Source organism: Lepidochelys olivacea (genome assembly GCF_965140295.1).
Source record: "Lepidochelys olivacea isolate rLepOli2 genome assembly, chromosome: 8".
Classification (NCBI taxonomy): domain Eukaryota; kingdom Metazoa; phylum Chordata; order Testudines; family Cheloniidae; genus Lepidochelys; species Lepidochelys olivacea.
In genome coordinates, this window is record NC_140418.1 from 70749798 (window position 1) to 70766565 (window position 16768).

Here is a 16768-nt window from a genome sequence, read left to right on the forward strand (position 1 = left end):
GTGAGACTTATCAAAAGGACACGGACTAAAGGCTACTCACCATCAATTGTATTGCTGTAGTGCTGCAATCCAAATGAAGCATGTGAAAAACCTTATGACCGTGGATGAGAACCAAATTGAAGGGCTGAAGGAATGATACAACATGATAGGTGCCTTAGAAATACCTTACATAGATTAAACTACTCTGCCAGCAAAGGCAGCCAGATTTCTATTTTTGTCTGTCAAATCCTTAACAAAATGGGCAGTCTATCTTCTGCAATCATCTCTAATTATCTGAGTAGTTAATTAAATCAGGAAGGAAACAGGGAAAGTTTTCAATAACTAGATTAGAGAAAAATCTTAGAGAATGAAAAGTGAGTACAGTTGGTATCTTTAAAAATGGATGTGGGGGGAACGAACAGGGATCAGGGGGTTGGTGATGGATTATGGAGCCTTTTACCTTCACATGGAACCAGTTCTAATCTGGCCCAGGTTGGTAGTGACAGGAAATCATGGCCATTTGATGAGGATTTGACATAGTGGTTATGAATCCACATTACAAAAACTGTCTTCACAAGCACTCTTTTGGGCAATGTCATTAAGGAGGACATCGTTTTACTGATTCTATTTCAAACAGTGATCTGTGGTTTCTGTCCCGTTCTTCAGACAGCCCTCTCTTGGGATCCAATGGGCTGTGGGCAAGATAGGCAGAGCTGGGAACCGGGTGCACAATTCCCTTAAGCCCATTGGGAATCAGTGCAGGGGTTAGACTTCACAGGAGGTCCCAGGGATGCCTGAGGTTGGGACTGTGCTTTCATGGAGCTCAAAGAGGGGGGCCCCTGAGCCAGCGTAGGGGCACAGAATCTCTGGGGATAGACCTCTCCAGAAGCCATGTCTGAGATGTGCTCAGCTCTTGGAGGATCCATGAGGTTGTGGCCTGCTTCTTTTTTGAGGTAGAGAGACACACCCCACTTCCCAGAAAGGTCACCTTTAATATTTATCAGATGGAATTGTCATGCAAACAGGAGCACAGTCAAGTACTGCTTGGGTGGGAGTGTAGAAGGGAGGGACAGCAGCATCCCCTATGCAAGTTCCCCTTTCTCCTGATCCTGTGGAAACCTCTGTGCAGGTTCTATGAGCTGTTGGGATTTCTGACTGAAAAGGGAGCGGAGCGGGAGACCAATCCCCACAGCATCACATCCCTTTATTTCCACTGGGATTGTGAAGCCTAATATAGTTATGATCTTGTCATACTGGTCGTACACTGGTTTTCTCTTAACTTAATGACATCCCTATTCCCAGAGAGCGAGACCCATGGTCCCAGAGAATAGCAAAACTCTCCTGAGAGAACTATACTGCCTTGGGAAAAGCAGATGGTCATCAGAGAGCTGTGTGTCCTGTGATTCATACTGATTTCAACAAAGCCCTCATTTTAGAGCAGTGGTCTCCAAACTTTTTGGCTCGCACACCCCCAGGGTGACCTGCCTGAGACGGAAGAAGACTGGAAGACCTGCCGCAGGCGCGCCACCCACGGAAGAAGAATGGAAGACCTGCTGCAGGTGGGCCACGAGAGGGGAACACCAGCCGCAGACGTGCAGAGCTGCCGCCAAAGAAAAAAAAACAGTGAAGGGCCATCCGGCGGCACTACTGCTGCTGCGCCCCCCCTGGAATAATCTCGCGCACCCCAGTTTGGAGACCACTGTTTTAGAGGACGAACTTCTGCCTGTACTAATCCAAGCTCCCATGATGGATCATACCTGCAAGGTAAAACTCAGTTTCCTTTGCAGGTTTTTCCTGCATGGAGGACAATATGGCCCTTTATGAAAGTTTTTAAAAAAAAACCCAAAACCAGCAAAAACAAAACATCTCAAATTCTTCCTTCTGCATCCAGAAGCACTGAGTGAACTACTTCTTGGTTCAGTACTATCGCTGTTCAGCGGGTACCCTGGACTTTATTGTGAAAAGAAAGAACTGCATAGCAGAGTGTCTGGGAATTTCACAAATGTTTAAATTTACTACAAGTGTAACTGAGCAGAACAATATAAAGCAACTCTTTTTTCTTCCAAATATAGTGCATTTTAGGATTTAATTTTGCTTTATAATACTTTTCACAGTAGCCAAATATTTAATATTTTTCTGTAACTGTGTTATTTGCAGCAAAGCATTGCCAGTATAAAGCAAACTATTGTCATTCTAACTCTAATCTAGTTTGTTTAGATTTGTGTTATTTGGCATAGCAAATATATTAACTGGTTCTTTTTGATCACAAGTATTGATATTTGTGTTTGTTGTGTTTGTTTATTCCATAAACAGTTTATACAGCTTATTGTGTTCCAAAAAATGGCAAGACATTCAGTGGTAAATGCTCTGTGGCTTTGCAAAGTAGTCCCATGTGATATCCCAGCAATGTCATGGATTAAAATTAGAACTGGGCTGGCATTACATTTCACTTAATTGGAGTCTGTATCAGAGACAGACATTAGTAACACAGAAAAGATTCATAACCTCGCTCTGCTCTTGCATAGAAATCAATGAGTCGTGGAAAATCTGTGAATACAGCAAATGATTTAGGTAAGTTCTAAAATGCTTCCATATGTCTGGAAGTGAATGTGGGGAGGTGATCATGGGCAGGAGCTCTGGTTACAAGACAGTACATTTGCAGTTATTTTACAGCTAAAATTGTGAATGCACTTCTGAATTGCTGGCAGTTCATGATCGCTATTGTATTATCATGTCTACCAGAAAGAAGGATAAAGGGTGGGGTCAAAACGTTCTTCTTTCAGCTTTTCATAGTCTTCTCGTTACATACTTACATCTGTTTGAAAACAAAAGCCTATACTTGGGATCACATGTGTTCCATGATTTCTGTAGCTGTGCAATTTACTGAAGAATCCACCATCTGCCACAGAACCTTCAAATTTTTAGTATTACAAGTAGCATTGGAAGTCCCAGTCAGGGGCTGGGGGCCCCTTAAGTTAGGTAGCAAACACAGTTCCTGACATGACATAAGTTTATAGTACAAGAATTTGAACTGAATGTCAACTGCTGGAATGTTGTTTTCCCAGTCTCCAAACAGCCTAAAATAATAGTTATGAGAAGCAGGAACTGACTGAGCTGTCTCCATGAGAGTTAACTCTGAAGCCTACTAATAATAATTTAAATTCAGTTATGAATCATTTAACAGAAACCTTTAGCTAATGTGTATAGTCATGTTGGGTGCAAACGCAGATACTGGGATGAGGAGCAGTGCATAGCTGGTTACTGGTAAGGGCTACTGGGGTGGGGAGTTAATCCCTGAATATACATCAGGATGTTTGTGTTCATACCCATGGGGGGGAGAGAAGAAGAGGAAGATGCATCCATTCTCCATTGCAAAAAAAGCCTTAGCTACTTTTTGGGAGTGCCAAAACTAAACTACCTCTCACACCTTCCTGGGCATCAGCAGCCCCAGCTGTCAAAACCTCCATCTTCCCCTCAACAGCTTCTATTCTGACAGCACGTTAAGCATTAGCAGTGCAAAAATAGTTGGGCCAAATTCTTTTTTACATCATTGTAGCTCCAGAGGAACTTCATTCTCCAGTCTATACGTTCTTTCCAATGAGGAGCCATTTTCAAGTCTTCATTTCTTTATACTTTTTCTACCTGTTTGTATTCTTCTATATTTCTTTGATGTAAGTCCCTATATACAATCTGGCTATTGATACACCACTGCAATAATAAGAGAAAGGGAAAACATAGGAGAAAGGGAAAACATTATCAGCTTGGCTGCAGAAATATCTAGCAAGTAGGTACCAAATAGCCATTGTAGTGCAGCAGCTGGTTTGGCTCTGCCACCTTTAAAAGGCCAGCTAAAAGAAAAGCATGCTGGGAAAGATTCCTTCAGACAAGTGACTCTGCACTGGCCATTGGAAGAAAGATACTTATAGGGAAAAGATTGATATTTCCCTTTCGTTGTTGGAGGGCAAGCTGTCTATCTGGCTGGAAAAAAAACGTTCTCAGGCTTTTCAGACTGGAGCGGGGTGTTTGAGACAGTATTCCCTCTCTCTCTCCCACCAAGTAGGAGGCATTTATAATAAAAAATGAGATGCAATGTTTAGTGTGGGCTTAGCATTACTACAGAGACCTGCAAATCTATATGCCCAATCTAACCCTGCCCCAAACTTTGGGAGAGTTCAGTGCCAGATCTGAACTTCATGGTTCTAGCCCATTACTAGAATACAAAAACCCGATACAAGAGTGGCTGAGAGGAACCGTTCCAGGCAGGAGCACAGGAATGACTAGGTGTCCTTCCTGTCAGGCACCAGTACCAGAATGTTCAAGAAGCCTTCGAACAGGCTATTATTAGTAGCTGGCCTATATGGCAGCTTTCTTCCTAACCCCAGGCAATTATTGGTTGACTGATCCCCTGAAGCATAAAGGTTAACCCTTATACTTTTTAATCTTGGTTTATGTCACTGTGGATGTTCTCATAATCTGTATTAGACTCTGACCTTTTTTGAATCCTACCAAGCTCTTGGACTCAATGACAGCTCATGGCAGTGAATTCCACAGGCTAATTCTGTGCTGAGTGGAATGTATGATCTTCTCGCTGTTTTTACCTTTCAACTTAATTGAATATTGGAATTGGAAAAGGGTCAGAAAAGAGCAACAAAAATTATTAGGGGTATGGAACGGCTTCCGTATGAGGAGAGATTAATAAGACTGGGAAAAGAGACAACTAAGGGGGGATATGATAGAGGTCTATAAAGTCATGACTGGTATGGAGAAAGTAAATAAGGAAGTGTTATTTACTCCTCATAACACAAGAACTAGGGATCTCCAAATGAAATTAATAGGCAGCAGGTTTAAAACAAACAAAAGGAAGTATTTTTCCACACTATGCACAGTCAACCTGTGGAACTCCTTGCCAGAGGATGTTGTGATGGCCAAGACTATAACAGGGTTCAAAAAATAACTAGATAAGTTCATGGAAGATCGATCCCCCAAAGGCTATTAGCCAGGATGGGCAGGGATGGTGTCCCTAGCCTCTCTTTGCCAGAAGCTGGGAATGCGTGACAGGGGATGGATCACTTGATGATTACCTGTTCTGTTCATTCCCTTTGGGGCACCTGGCATTGGTCACTGTCGGAAGACAGGATACTGGGCTAGATGGACCTTTGGTCTGGCTGTTCTTCTCTCCTTATTCTTGTATTATATGACGAGGTAACTAGGAACACATGATTAAATATTCTATATACGTGACAGGAGTCAGTTGACGTGAGTTCCATCAGCTCTGCTTACTGATTGACTGTGTTTAATTAATCAAACAGGCATATCAATTTTTTTACCTTGATGTCTCCTCCTGGCATGTCCAGCTCATATGTTGGATTATAATGATGCTGGCAATCAGTGTACTACTATTCAAAAGCAGATACCTATGGCTGAACTGGAATGTGTAAGAACCATGACTGAAACTGCACCATGCATTGGCTCGTTCTCTGCTGTTAAGACACTTTGGGAAGTGAGAATTCAGAAAATAAATGAAGAACTACGGAAGGAAAAGGAATTCAGACAGAGGGCTGTAGGCAGGTATGTTCCTAAGCAGTTAGGAAGAAATGTGAAACTAAACACAGGAGATATGGTTGGTCTTTTCTGGAACATGCAAGATCCAATCCTGCAATTTTTGAGGTTTTAAAATTCTCATTGAAAGGAATCTGATTGTAGACTCAGGTCTACCGGAGAATTACGTTCAACTGAAGATAGAAATTAGTGCATCTGTTGATTTTGCTGGCATATATATCAAACTACAGTAGTGTCCACTGTCTTCATAGAGCTGCACTAGTGTTAAAGAAATTCTTCATGTTTTTATAGCACGAGTTGTTGACAAGTGCCCTCCATTTAGAAACAGTCTCCACTTAATATTATTTTGCTCTCTTAACTTTAGTTATTAGTCTATGATGACTTGCATGAACTTTACTTGAATTCAAGCGGACTTCATACATATGGATGTAAAGAAGTCAACTCTCCTTTGTCTGTGACCAGATTACTGTCTGTGGATGGATAATCTATGTTATAGCAGCTAGAGGCTGTGTAAATGAAAAGATTAAGGAAGTTTAGTGCTTCTCCCACCCATAAAAAAACTACAAGCTTCCCTTAAAATGAATGATCTTTGGGTCAGTCCCCTTACATTATTTTTTTCCCCTGTTGTTCTTGGTGAAACATTATAAAACTTGATGGAAGAAGTTAGTTTATCTCTATAAAATAATTTACTTCATACAGATTTTAAAATATGATTTCACAGAATTGCAAAACATTTTACACTACCCAAAACATTAGAATGCCTGTAAATGCTCTAAGCCAATGAACTGCTACATTTTCAGCCCTCCCAAAGTGTATCTAGCATCCCATGAAGATAAATACTTGTCTGACCTCCATGAAGGCTTCTCGCCAAAAAGAGGCAATCAAAATAGGATAGTAAATGTTGCTCATATTAATAGCTGCACAACTAAAAAGAGTTCTTTGTTTTGTAGACTGACGCTTGTCTGGGAAGAAAGAGTCAGTTTAGCCAAGCTCAAAGAAAAAGTCATCACTGAAGATGGAAGGGTTATATTAAAGATAGAACAAGAAGAATGGAAGGTAATATTAATAGGAAATTGTTTGGGTTGCATGGTTAGTGATTACAGAGTTAAGCTATTTTACATCTTTAGCCCAGCTTATATTACTTTTATATTATATTATATTATATTATATTACTTATCTTACTTTTCCTCTATTAAGTACCCACAATATGCTCAGCACAGTACACAGATGATCAGGGACAGAGAGTTGAATTATTGCTGTGAATGTAAATAAAACCTGATTGTATTGAAACTAAACTTGCTTATTCTAACAGAAGAATATTGAATGCTAAGTAATTTCACCACTAACCCACAGCCCAGAAAGTCTTCCAACATGAACAGGAAAACTTAATGGTATTTTATGTCTTATGCATTTCATTCAAGAAGTATTAATTTTGCTAATGCCCCAGAACTACACAGATATATATTGTAATGTGAAAGTCACGTGTTGTAAACGTGAAAATGAAAAGATTTCTTGGGGTTTTTTCTCTTCTCTTTCTAAGGGTGAAATTCATCCAATGGCATAGAGGCTCTCAGAACAGTGGGACCACTATGGTTCCAGTGCATGAAAGGTGGGCAGCTGCAGAGTATGTGGCAGGGTGGACCCTGCAGGTTGCAGTACTGGCTTTATGCTAGTTCCAGTGTCCACCATGAAGGAGAAGTTGAAGACAAGATGCCTGAGCCAATTTTCCTGTTAAGTCATTGGGAATCTTTCCATTGGCACTGATGGGAGTTGGATCAGGTACAGGCTGGTGAAGGTGTGACTTCAGCTTACACTGTAACAGCCATGGTGCCTGCTCCAGTCCAGGGAGGTGATATGTCTTACACAGCAGTTTGGGAAAGATTTAATTCCCTACAAACCACAGTCCCTCCATCCCACACAAATCCTGTATAACCCACTCAGAGCATTGAATTTCAAACTAAATTACTAAATCTATTCTATAATCATTTTATAGCAAGCAATTATTTAGAAATGTTGTACAATCTTGGAAGTTATAGGTATATAAAATATACCTTTTTAAACATAAAACATGTAAATACATTCTACAGTGCAGTTACCTAACAATGTCATTTTGTTTTGAACAGATGTTATAAAATCCACATGACAGACACTAAACATCATTTAAGTTCAAACATTTTTGTTTGTTTTGGTTCTGGGATCTTGCATTGCTGTCTTAGCAGTGCAGGTGCCTAAGTTCTGGGTGCAAACAGAAGGGCTGGTTATTCTTGAGGTGTAATGGGAATTAATTTTTGCATGTTATATGGTCTACTGATCAGAAAAACAAAACTGTTTCCTTCCTCTCTAGCGTAACTCTAAATGTCCATTTTTCCAAAATCTTCCTATACTAACAATTAGTCTATTGTCATTCCATAAACTCAGTGGAATTTCCTTCTGATTTTATTTTTTATTATTTTTAGATGTTACCTTCTTGCTTACTGAAACTGAACCACCTCCAGGAATGGCAGCTTCACAGAATTAGTTTGGTGAAAATTCCTGAATTCATTGGAAGGTTTCAAAATCTCATTGTACTGGACCTATCCCGAAATGCCATTGAAAAGGTACCTAAAGAGATTGGTAAGTGGTATTTAAAAACAACAACAAAAACAAGCCATTCTATGTTACTGGGGGTATGTCTACACTACGAAATTAGGTCGATTTTATACAGTCGATTGCGTATGTCTCCACTAAGCGCATTAAGTCGGCGGAGTGCGTCCTCACTACCGTGGCTAGGATCGACTTACAGAGCTATCCCACAGTTTCTGCAGTCTCTGCTGCCCATTGGAATTCTGGGTTAAGCTCCCAGTGCCTGATGGGGCAAATACATTGTTGCAGGTGGTTTTGGGTATGTCTTAAGTCGCCCCTCCCGCCGTGAAAGCAACGGTAGACAATCATTTTGTGCCTTTTTTCCTGGGTTACCCGTGCAGACGCCATACCACTGCAAGCATGGAGCACGCTCAGCTCACCGTCACCGCTGCTGTTGTGAGCATTGTAAACACATTGCGCATTATCCTGGAGTATACACAGAACCAGGCTAAGAGATGCTAGCAAGAGGAGGATTTTGATGAGGACATGGACACAGATGTTCCTGAAAGCATGGGCTGTGGCAATTGGGACCTCATGGTGGCAGTGGGGCTGGTTGATACAGTGGAACACCGATTCTGGGCCAGGCAAACAAGCGCAGACTGGTGGGACCACATAGTGTTGCAGGTATGGGATGATTCACAGTGGCTGTGAAACTTTTGCACGCATAAGGCCACTTTCCTGGAACTCTGTGAGTTGCTGTCCCCCACCCTGAAGTGCAGGAATACCAAGATGAGAGCTGCCCTGACAGTTGAGAAGCGAGTGGCGATAGCCATGTGGAAGCTTGCAACGCCAGACAGCTACCAGTCAGTCGGGAATCAATTTGGAGTGGGCAAGTCTACTGTGGGGGCTGCTGTGATCCAAGCAGCCAATGCAATCATTGATGTTCTGTTATCAAGGGTAGTACCTCTGGGAAATGTGCTGGTCATACTGGATGGCTTTGCTGCAATGGGGTTCCCAAACTGTGGTGGGGCGATAGAACGCATATCCCCATCTTGGCATTGGACCACCTTGCCAACCAGTATGTGAACCCCAAGGGGTACTTCTCAATGGTGCTGCAAGCACTGGTGGATCACAAGGGACATTTCACCGACATCAACGTGGGATGGCCAAGAAAGATGAATGACGCTCGCATATTTAGGAACTCCGGGCTGTTCAAGCAGCTGCAAGAAGGGACTTACTTCCCAGACCAGAAAATTACCATTGGGATGTTGAAATGCCAATAGTTATCCTTGGGGATCCAGCCTACCCCTTGCTCCCATGGCTCATGAAGCCTTACACAGGCAGCCTGGACAGTAGTAAGGAGCAGTTCAACTATAGGCTGAGCAAGAGCAGAATGGTGGAAGAATGTGCCTTTGGATGTTTAAAAGCTTGCTGGCGCTGTTTGCTGACTAGATCAGACCTCAACGCAACCAACATTCCTATTGTTATTGCTGCTTGCTGTGTGCTCCATAATATCTGTGAGAGTAAGGGGGAAGACATTTATGACAGGGTGGGAGGTTGAGGCAAATTGCCTGGTGTCCGATTTTGAGCAGCCAGACAGCAGGGTAATTAGAAGAGCATGGCAAGGCGCACTGTGCATCAGAGAGGCTTTGAAAACCAGTTTCATGACTGGCCAGGCTTCGGTGTGTCAGTTGTGTGTGTTTCTTCTTGATGCAAACCCACCCCCTTTGCTCATTTTAATTCCCTGTAAGCCAACCACCCTCCCCACTTCTAAATAAAGTAACTATTGTTTTGAAACCATGCATTCTTTCTTTATTAATTAAAACAAAAATGAGATAACGGACAAGGTAGCCCAGGTGGGGTGCGGGAGAAGGGAAGGACAAGGCCACATTGTTTATTGTAGCCACGCTAAAAATCAAACTGTTTGAATGACAGCCTTCTGTTGCTTGGGCCATCCTCTGGAGTGGAGTGGCTGGGTGCGCAGAGCCTCGCCCCCCATGTTTTTGGGCATCTGGGTGAGGTGGCCATGGAACTTGGGGAGGACGGCATGCGGTTATGCAGCAGGGGTCTGTGCTCTTGTTGGCTTTCCTGCAGCTCCAACAGATGCTTCATCATCTCCGTTTGCTCCCCCAACAGACACTTCATCATGTCCAAAAAGAAAAGGAGTACTTGTGGCACCTTAGAGACTAACAAATTTATTTGCGCATAAGCTTTCGTGAGCTACAGCTCACTTCATCGGATGCACTGTAGCTCACGAAAGCTTATCCTCAAATAAATCTGTTAGTCTCTAAGGTGCCACAAGTACTCCTTTTCTTTTTGCAAATACAGACTAACATGGCTGCTACTCTGAAACCTTTCATCATGTCCGTTTGCTCCCCCATTAGCCTCAGCATCGCGTCCTGCCTCTGCTCTTTGCGCTCACTTAATTCTTTCCTGGTCTCTGCCACTGAATGCCTCCATGTATTAAGCTGTGCCCTATCAGTACGGGAGGACTGCATGAGCTCGGAAAACATGTCATTGCGAGTGCGTTTTTTTTGCCTTCTAATCTGCGATAGCCTCTGGGACGGAGATGATAGGGGGAGCGTAGAAACATTTGCACCTGGGAAGAGATAAAAAGGGAGAGTAAAATTTAAGATGATACATTTCAGAGAACAAAAGGGAGACTCTTCCACAGTGAGTCAAGCAATTCACAGCAGACAGCACATATGCTTTAGATACAAGGTCCCATTTGACCGTTTATAGTGCGCACCTGCCGGTAGGGTGACACATCACACACGGCTGGGCAACAGAATTCGGTTTCCAGTCAGCCATGGTAAGCCTTTTGATACGCAGGGTTGGCTTCTTATGCCTTCATAACATGTGGGAATGTTTTCAAACTGCAGTGCCCTCCTTTCCCAGAGCAAGCAATGGATTGGGTTTCACATTTAAAAGGAGGGGTTGCGGTTTTCGGGTGGATGTGCAGCACACGCCTCCCCCCACCCCACCATGTGTCTGTTCTCCAGGATGATCCCTTTTAGCCAAGCGCAAACAGCCCAGCATGAACAGGGTCCTTTTACTGTTCCCTTACAAAAATTCCCCTATTTCAACCAGGTGACCATGAATGATATCACTCTACTGAGGCTAACACAGAAAGATATAGACCGAATGTTGCTTGAATGCGACCAAAACCCAGGACCATTTGCTGCCATGCTTTGTGCTGCAGTGATTCCAGAATACTTGGTGTGGTAAAGTGTCATACCGTGGAGGAGGAAATAAGGCAGCCCTCCCCAGAAACCTTCTGCAAAGGCTTTCAGAGTACCTCCAGGAGATCATCCCAATTCTTCAGGGCAAATCAAACATTAAACACAATTGCTTTTAAACCCTGTACTGTAGTTACAAATGTTCACTCACCAGAGGTGCCTTCTCTGGCTTTGGGGTCGGGGATCCCGCTAGGGAGGGTATTGGCTCCAGGGTGATGAAAAGGTCCTGGCTGCTGGGGAGAACGGATTCACCGCTTGCCTGCTGTGCATTCTCCTCCTCCTCATCCCCCAAATCCTCCTCCCTGTTGTGTGAGACTCCCCCCTTGGAGGTGTCGACAGACCGTGGTGGGGTAGTGGTAGGATCCCCTCCTAGAATGCCATGCAGCTGATCATAGAAGCGGCATGTATGGGGCTCTGACCCGGAGCAACCGTTTGCCTCCTTTGTCTTTTGGTAGGCTTGCCTGAGCTCCTTAACTTTCAAGCAGCACTGCTGTGTGTCCCTATTGTAGCCTGTGTCCAACATGCCGTGTGAGATTTTGGCAAATATATTTGCATTTCTTCTTTTTGATCGGAGTTTGGCCTGCACAGATGCTTCTCCCCATACAGCAATCAGATCCAGTGTCTCCCTTTTGGTCCATGCTGGAGCTCGTTTGCAATTCTGGGGGGACTGCATGGTCACCAGTGCTGCTGAGTTTGCCACACTGACCAAACAGGAAATGAAATTCAAAAGTTCCTGGGGCTTTTCCTGTGTACCTGGCTAGTGCATCAGAGTTCAAAGTGCTGTCCAGAGCAGTCACAATGGAGCACTCTGGGATAGCTCCCAGAGGCCAATACCGTCGATTTGCGTCCACATTACCCCAAATTCGACCCAGCAAGGTCTATTTTAGCGCTACTTCCCTCGTCAGGGAGGAGTACAAAAGTCCATTTTAAGAGCCCTTTAGGTCGATGGAATGGGGTTGGTTGCGTGAACGCAGTCATTCTTAAATCGACCTAATGCGGCTAAATTCGACCTAACCCCATAGTGTAGACCAGGCCTCAGTTGGAGCACTGCTTCTGGATTAAGCAGCTGTCACACCAAATCCCATAATTTTCATTAACTGCGTCTTTATTTCAAGTAGACCAAGAGCACTCACACTACGCTAATGAGCCAACACAATACAGTAAGGTTTAACCCCTGTACTTCACAGCTGAAAGGTTTAATTTATTCCTCAGACCCAATATTCAGGTGCATTCTCTTTGATTATTGCCTTTGCAGGCCAACTGCCTAACCTCCAAGAGCTGCTTCTCAGTTATAATAAAATTAAGTCTGTTCCGAAAGAGCTAAGTAACTGCATCAGCCTGGGAAGACTGGAACTGGCTGTGAACAGGGATATCTGTGACCTTCCACTTCAGGTTTGAGAAGAACCATTACTTTTATTTATAGGTATCTATTAAATGTTTTCACTAGCTAAAAAAATTATTCTCAGGAAAAAAATGTGAACTTCTGTTTTCTTCTAGACTTTAAAATGACATAGTACACTTCCACTGGAAAGTCTTGCACGAACTGTCCAACAGATGGGTTGTTTTCACTTTATTTTTAAAACATTGATTTTACAAATATTTAACAATATGCATAAACTTTGTTTATATGAGTAGTTCCATGGGAGCCAATGGGACTAACCATATGAGTAACTAAATTTTGGCAGGAACTGAGCCTAATTTTGCAAAGGCTTACAGGGGAGTATATAAATAATAGGCCAGCAGCTTAGCTGGTGTAAACTGGCATCAGGCCATTGATTTTAATTAAACTATGCTGTTTTACACCAGCTGAGGATCTGGTCCACTGGCTCAAGTATGACCTTAGAGAAGTCACCTTTAAGGGTGAGAGCATAGTTCAGGGTGGCCAAACTGTGGCTCGCGAATCATAGGTGGCTATTTTACAGTTAAAGTGTGGCTCGCGGATCCCCCATATCCTCTGCCTACCAGACTGGGGTTGGGGGGGAGCTTGGGGCTTCTGCCCTGCGGCAGGGAGGTTGGGCTAGGGGCTTCTACCTCGTGGGGCATGCTTGCCAGCACTTGGAGCTTCAGCAGAAGCGGGGCTGAAGCCCTGAGCTCTGCCAGGCAGCTCCTGCGTGGCTGAAGCCCTGAGCCTCGGCAGGCGCATCCCATCTCTTGAACTTCTGAAGATTGTCATGTGGCTTGGAGGGTGAGTAAGTTTGGCCACCCTGGTATAGTTCATTCCCTCCCCATTCAATTACTGGTCTCTCTACAAAGACTGCTGCTTGTGATAGTGATTTGTGTGATACAGACAGCTGCATGTGCACAAGGAAGTGAATTAACTCCTTTCGCAGATACAGAACAGCTGAGTGTAATAACTTTTGCTCTCTGCTTACCTGGGCTGAATCATAACCGATGACATACATGTGAAAAGGGATCCATATCTCCGTATCAGTCCCATGGCTACAAAGTAACCAAATACTTCTGATATTTATTTGTTACAAACATTATAGCACTGACAGGTATTAAAGTAACCTCAATTCCCACAGACTTTACTGGAGACTGAGGGTGCTCAGTGCCTTGCAGAATTAAGTCCAAACATTAAGTCTGTAAAACTGACAAATGGGCAGCTTTAAAATAAATAAATATAGAATATTAACTGAATACCAGACATTACCAAATTTATCTGGTTGTTGTTTGACTAGCAATGTTAGCAATATTTTATAATAGGGTGACCAGACGTCCTGATTTTATAGGGACAGTCCTGATATTTGGGGCTTTGTCTTTTATAGGCTCCTATTACCTCCCACTCCCTGTCCCAATTTTTCACACTTGCTGTCCGGTCACCCTATTTTATGAAGTCAACTGAATGTTTCCTGACAAAAAAAAAATTTTAAGACTCTAGACCAGATTCTTATTTATACTGAAGTCCCTTTACATCACTGGAGCAATAGTGTAAATGAGATTCTGGCCCTCTGTCTCATCTCATACAACTCAGAATCACTTGTCTGGCATGGATTCCAGAACATGTTGTATTTTCAGAATTTTTCTGTCTTTGTGGCCAAGATGGTTAAATAGCAGCTCTGATAGAACACCACTTAATGCACATTTGTACAGACTGTGCAGTAAGGAATCATATTAATGAGTCTTCCCTTTTCTATTTAGCTCAGTGACCTAAAGAAGCTTTACCATGTAGATCTGAGTATGAACCAGTTTACTACCATCCCTTCAGCTCTCCTGAACATGCCAAGTCTAGAATGGTTAGACATGGGGAGCAACAAACTTCAGCAACTTCCTGATACCATTGACAGGTAAAAAAAACATTCTTAGTTTTAATTCCACTGCACTGAAAATCTAGTTACCCAACTCTGTTCTAAAATATTAACAAGTATCAAAGTTGACTTTATAACAAAATAAAGCAAGCTACTTAACATTGTGCTGCTTATTCTAAAATGGCATCATCTACTTATACTGTTAAAATAACTGGAATATCTCAAAGCAGAATATTTCATTACGAGAACTAATTTTTTTTTTGTTCAGAAGGAAAATTGCTTGTAACTGAGTTGATACTTCATAAGACATTAAATTCCTGTTGTCAAGTTAAATCTTGCTGTAGAAATTTTCAACTCTGAAACCTATCTTTAACCTGTGTTCCTAAGATTAATGTCCTTTTTAGACAATCAATGCATCCCTATGTTAAAATATAATTTAAAAAGTTGATTTTTCTTGAATATATATCTACATGTGTTCTACATAATTGTTCTAGGTTTGCCATATTTGGTAATTTTGTGACTGTGGGAGAAAAGGCTTTCAAATGTATCACACTGTATCATCAAAATTTCCACCAATCAGTGGTGTGGAGCTGGGGAGGGCAGCACATCCCTTCTACTATGCCGTAGGGTGACACCATTGAACATGTGCATGAGCCAAGGATGCAGATGCCAATTTCTGCATCCCCTTCAAACTTAGTCATCCCACTAGTTAGCCCAGCTCTCTGTTAAACTGTACAAACTACATGTTCAACATAGGAACCGTTTTAAGAAGTGATATAAATAAAGTTCAGATGAAATCACTGAAATTATGATTCTGTAGATTTTATGAATCAAATGACACCTCCCTTACCTTTCTGTCATTAACTTGCCCACAGAATTACACATGCTCCAAGACTGTTAAGCGTTACTGCATTCTTTATATCAGATACATGACTGTTGAAGTGAATCAACTCCTTTAAATTAATAGTTAATCATCAAGTATTCCCTAATGCTGGATTAATTGTAGAAACCTCTACTTCTACAGAATGGAGAACCTACATACTTTATGGCTCCAACGGAATGAAATAACCCATTTACCAGAAACCATCAGTAATATGAAAAATCTGAGTACGCTTGTCCTCAGCAACAACAAACTCCGGGATATTCCTGCTTGCATGCAACAAATGACAAATCTCAGGTAAAATATCAACAACACTGCAGGCACCTGAAGGCTGCCTTTAAAAATTCCCCTACATCATATGGTGCAGACTGCTGTATAACAAAGAGGAGATAGGGAGCCAGATCCTCAGCTGGTGTGAACTTGTATAGCTCCATTGAAATCAGTGGAACTACAGATTTATGCCAGGTGAGAATCTGGCCCAGAAAGTTTTGTGACAGTATTGAGTTCCTTCATTTCACCAAATGGATTTATTGCAAATGTAAATATTTAGAGTCCCAAAGATTAAAGGAATCTTTAGGCTCTTCTTGATCTGTGAGGGTTGTGGATGCTGGCTTTCAGTGGAACAGTTGGGCATCACTATTTTAGCCTCTCTCATAACACAAGAACAAGGGACAAAAATTGAAAAGCAACAATTAGAAACTAATAAAAGGAGAACTTTTTATAAAACATACATTTCACCTGGGGAATTCACTGCCACAAGGTATCAGTGAGGTCAAGAACCTAAAATCCTTCAAAAAAGGATGTTAGGATATGAATGAGAATATCTGTTTATATTTGAGGATAAAAATGTGTGAGCTATAAATCTTAATGCTTCAAGATGCTAACTAGGAACTGATAGGGGAAAACTCATTTCGAATCCTCATGGGCAGATTGTTTTTTTATTCACTATGGCAGGGTTCTTGTTGCTTTCTCTTAAGTATTTGGTATTCACCATTCTCAGAGACAGGATACCAGACTAAGGCTATGTCTCCACTGAAAGCTGAGGGTGTAATTCCCAGCTTGCGTACACGTACCTGAGCAAGTGCTGCTTGAGCTACTACGATAAAAATAGCAGTGCAGCCAGGTAGCATGAGCGGGGGCTCGGGATAGCCAGTTGAGTTCATACCCACCTGGTCTGATGCAGTATGGCAAATCCTAAGTTTCAAGTTATCTGGGGATGCTACTATATCTAGGGATGCATAAACTCTGCAGCAGGTTTTCATGACCAAAAATAAAAATTCTCATGTGCAATAGATCTAATT

The 16768-nt window shown here is 42.3% G+C and overlaps 2 protein-coding genes across 3 annotated transcripts in view; one reads left to right on the forward strand and one right to left on the reverse strand.

Moving 5' to 3' along the window:
- The window catches only part of LRRC39 (leucine rich repeat containing 39), an 18649-nt gene continuing 1881 nt past the window's right edge, over positions 1-16768 (forward strand). Inside the window, exons 1-8 of the mRNA XM_084637336.1 lie at positions 1-149; positions 2293-2550; positions 5289-5547; positions 6489-6594; positions 7995-8151; positions 12595-12731; positions 14481-14626; positions 15612-15764. Of these exons, the coding sequence (XP_084493462.1) occupies positions 5339-5547; positions 6489-6594; positions 7995-8151; positions 12595-12731; positions 14481-14626; positions 15612-15764 (908 nt within the window). The 5' untranslated portion in view covers positions 1-149; positions 2293-2550; positions 5289-5338. The remainder of the gene's footprint in view (positions 150-2292; positions 2551-5288; positions 5548-6488; positions 6595-7994; positions 8152-12594; positions 12732-14480; positions 14627-15611; positions 15765-16768) is intronic.
- TRMT13 (tRNA methyltransferase 13 homolog) overlaps positions 9905-16768 on the reverse strand; it is a gene marked incomplete at its 5' end in the record, with an annotated part of 20621 nt that continues 13757 nt past the window's right edge. For both annotated transcript variants that reach the window (XM_084637333.1, XM_084637331.1), the window contains one exon: positions 9905-10699. In XM_084637333.1, coding sequence (XP_084493459.1) covers positions 10642-10699 — 58 coding nt within the window. In that variant the 3' untranslated portion in view covers positions 9905-10641. The remainder of the gene's footprint in view (positions 10700-16768) is intronic.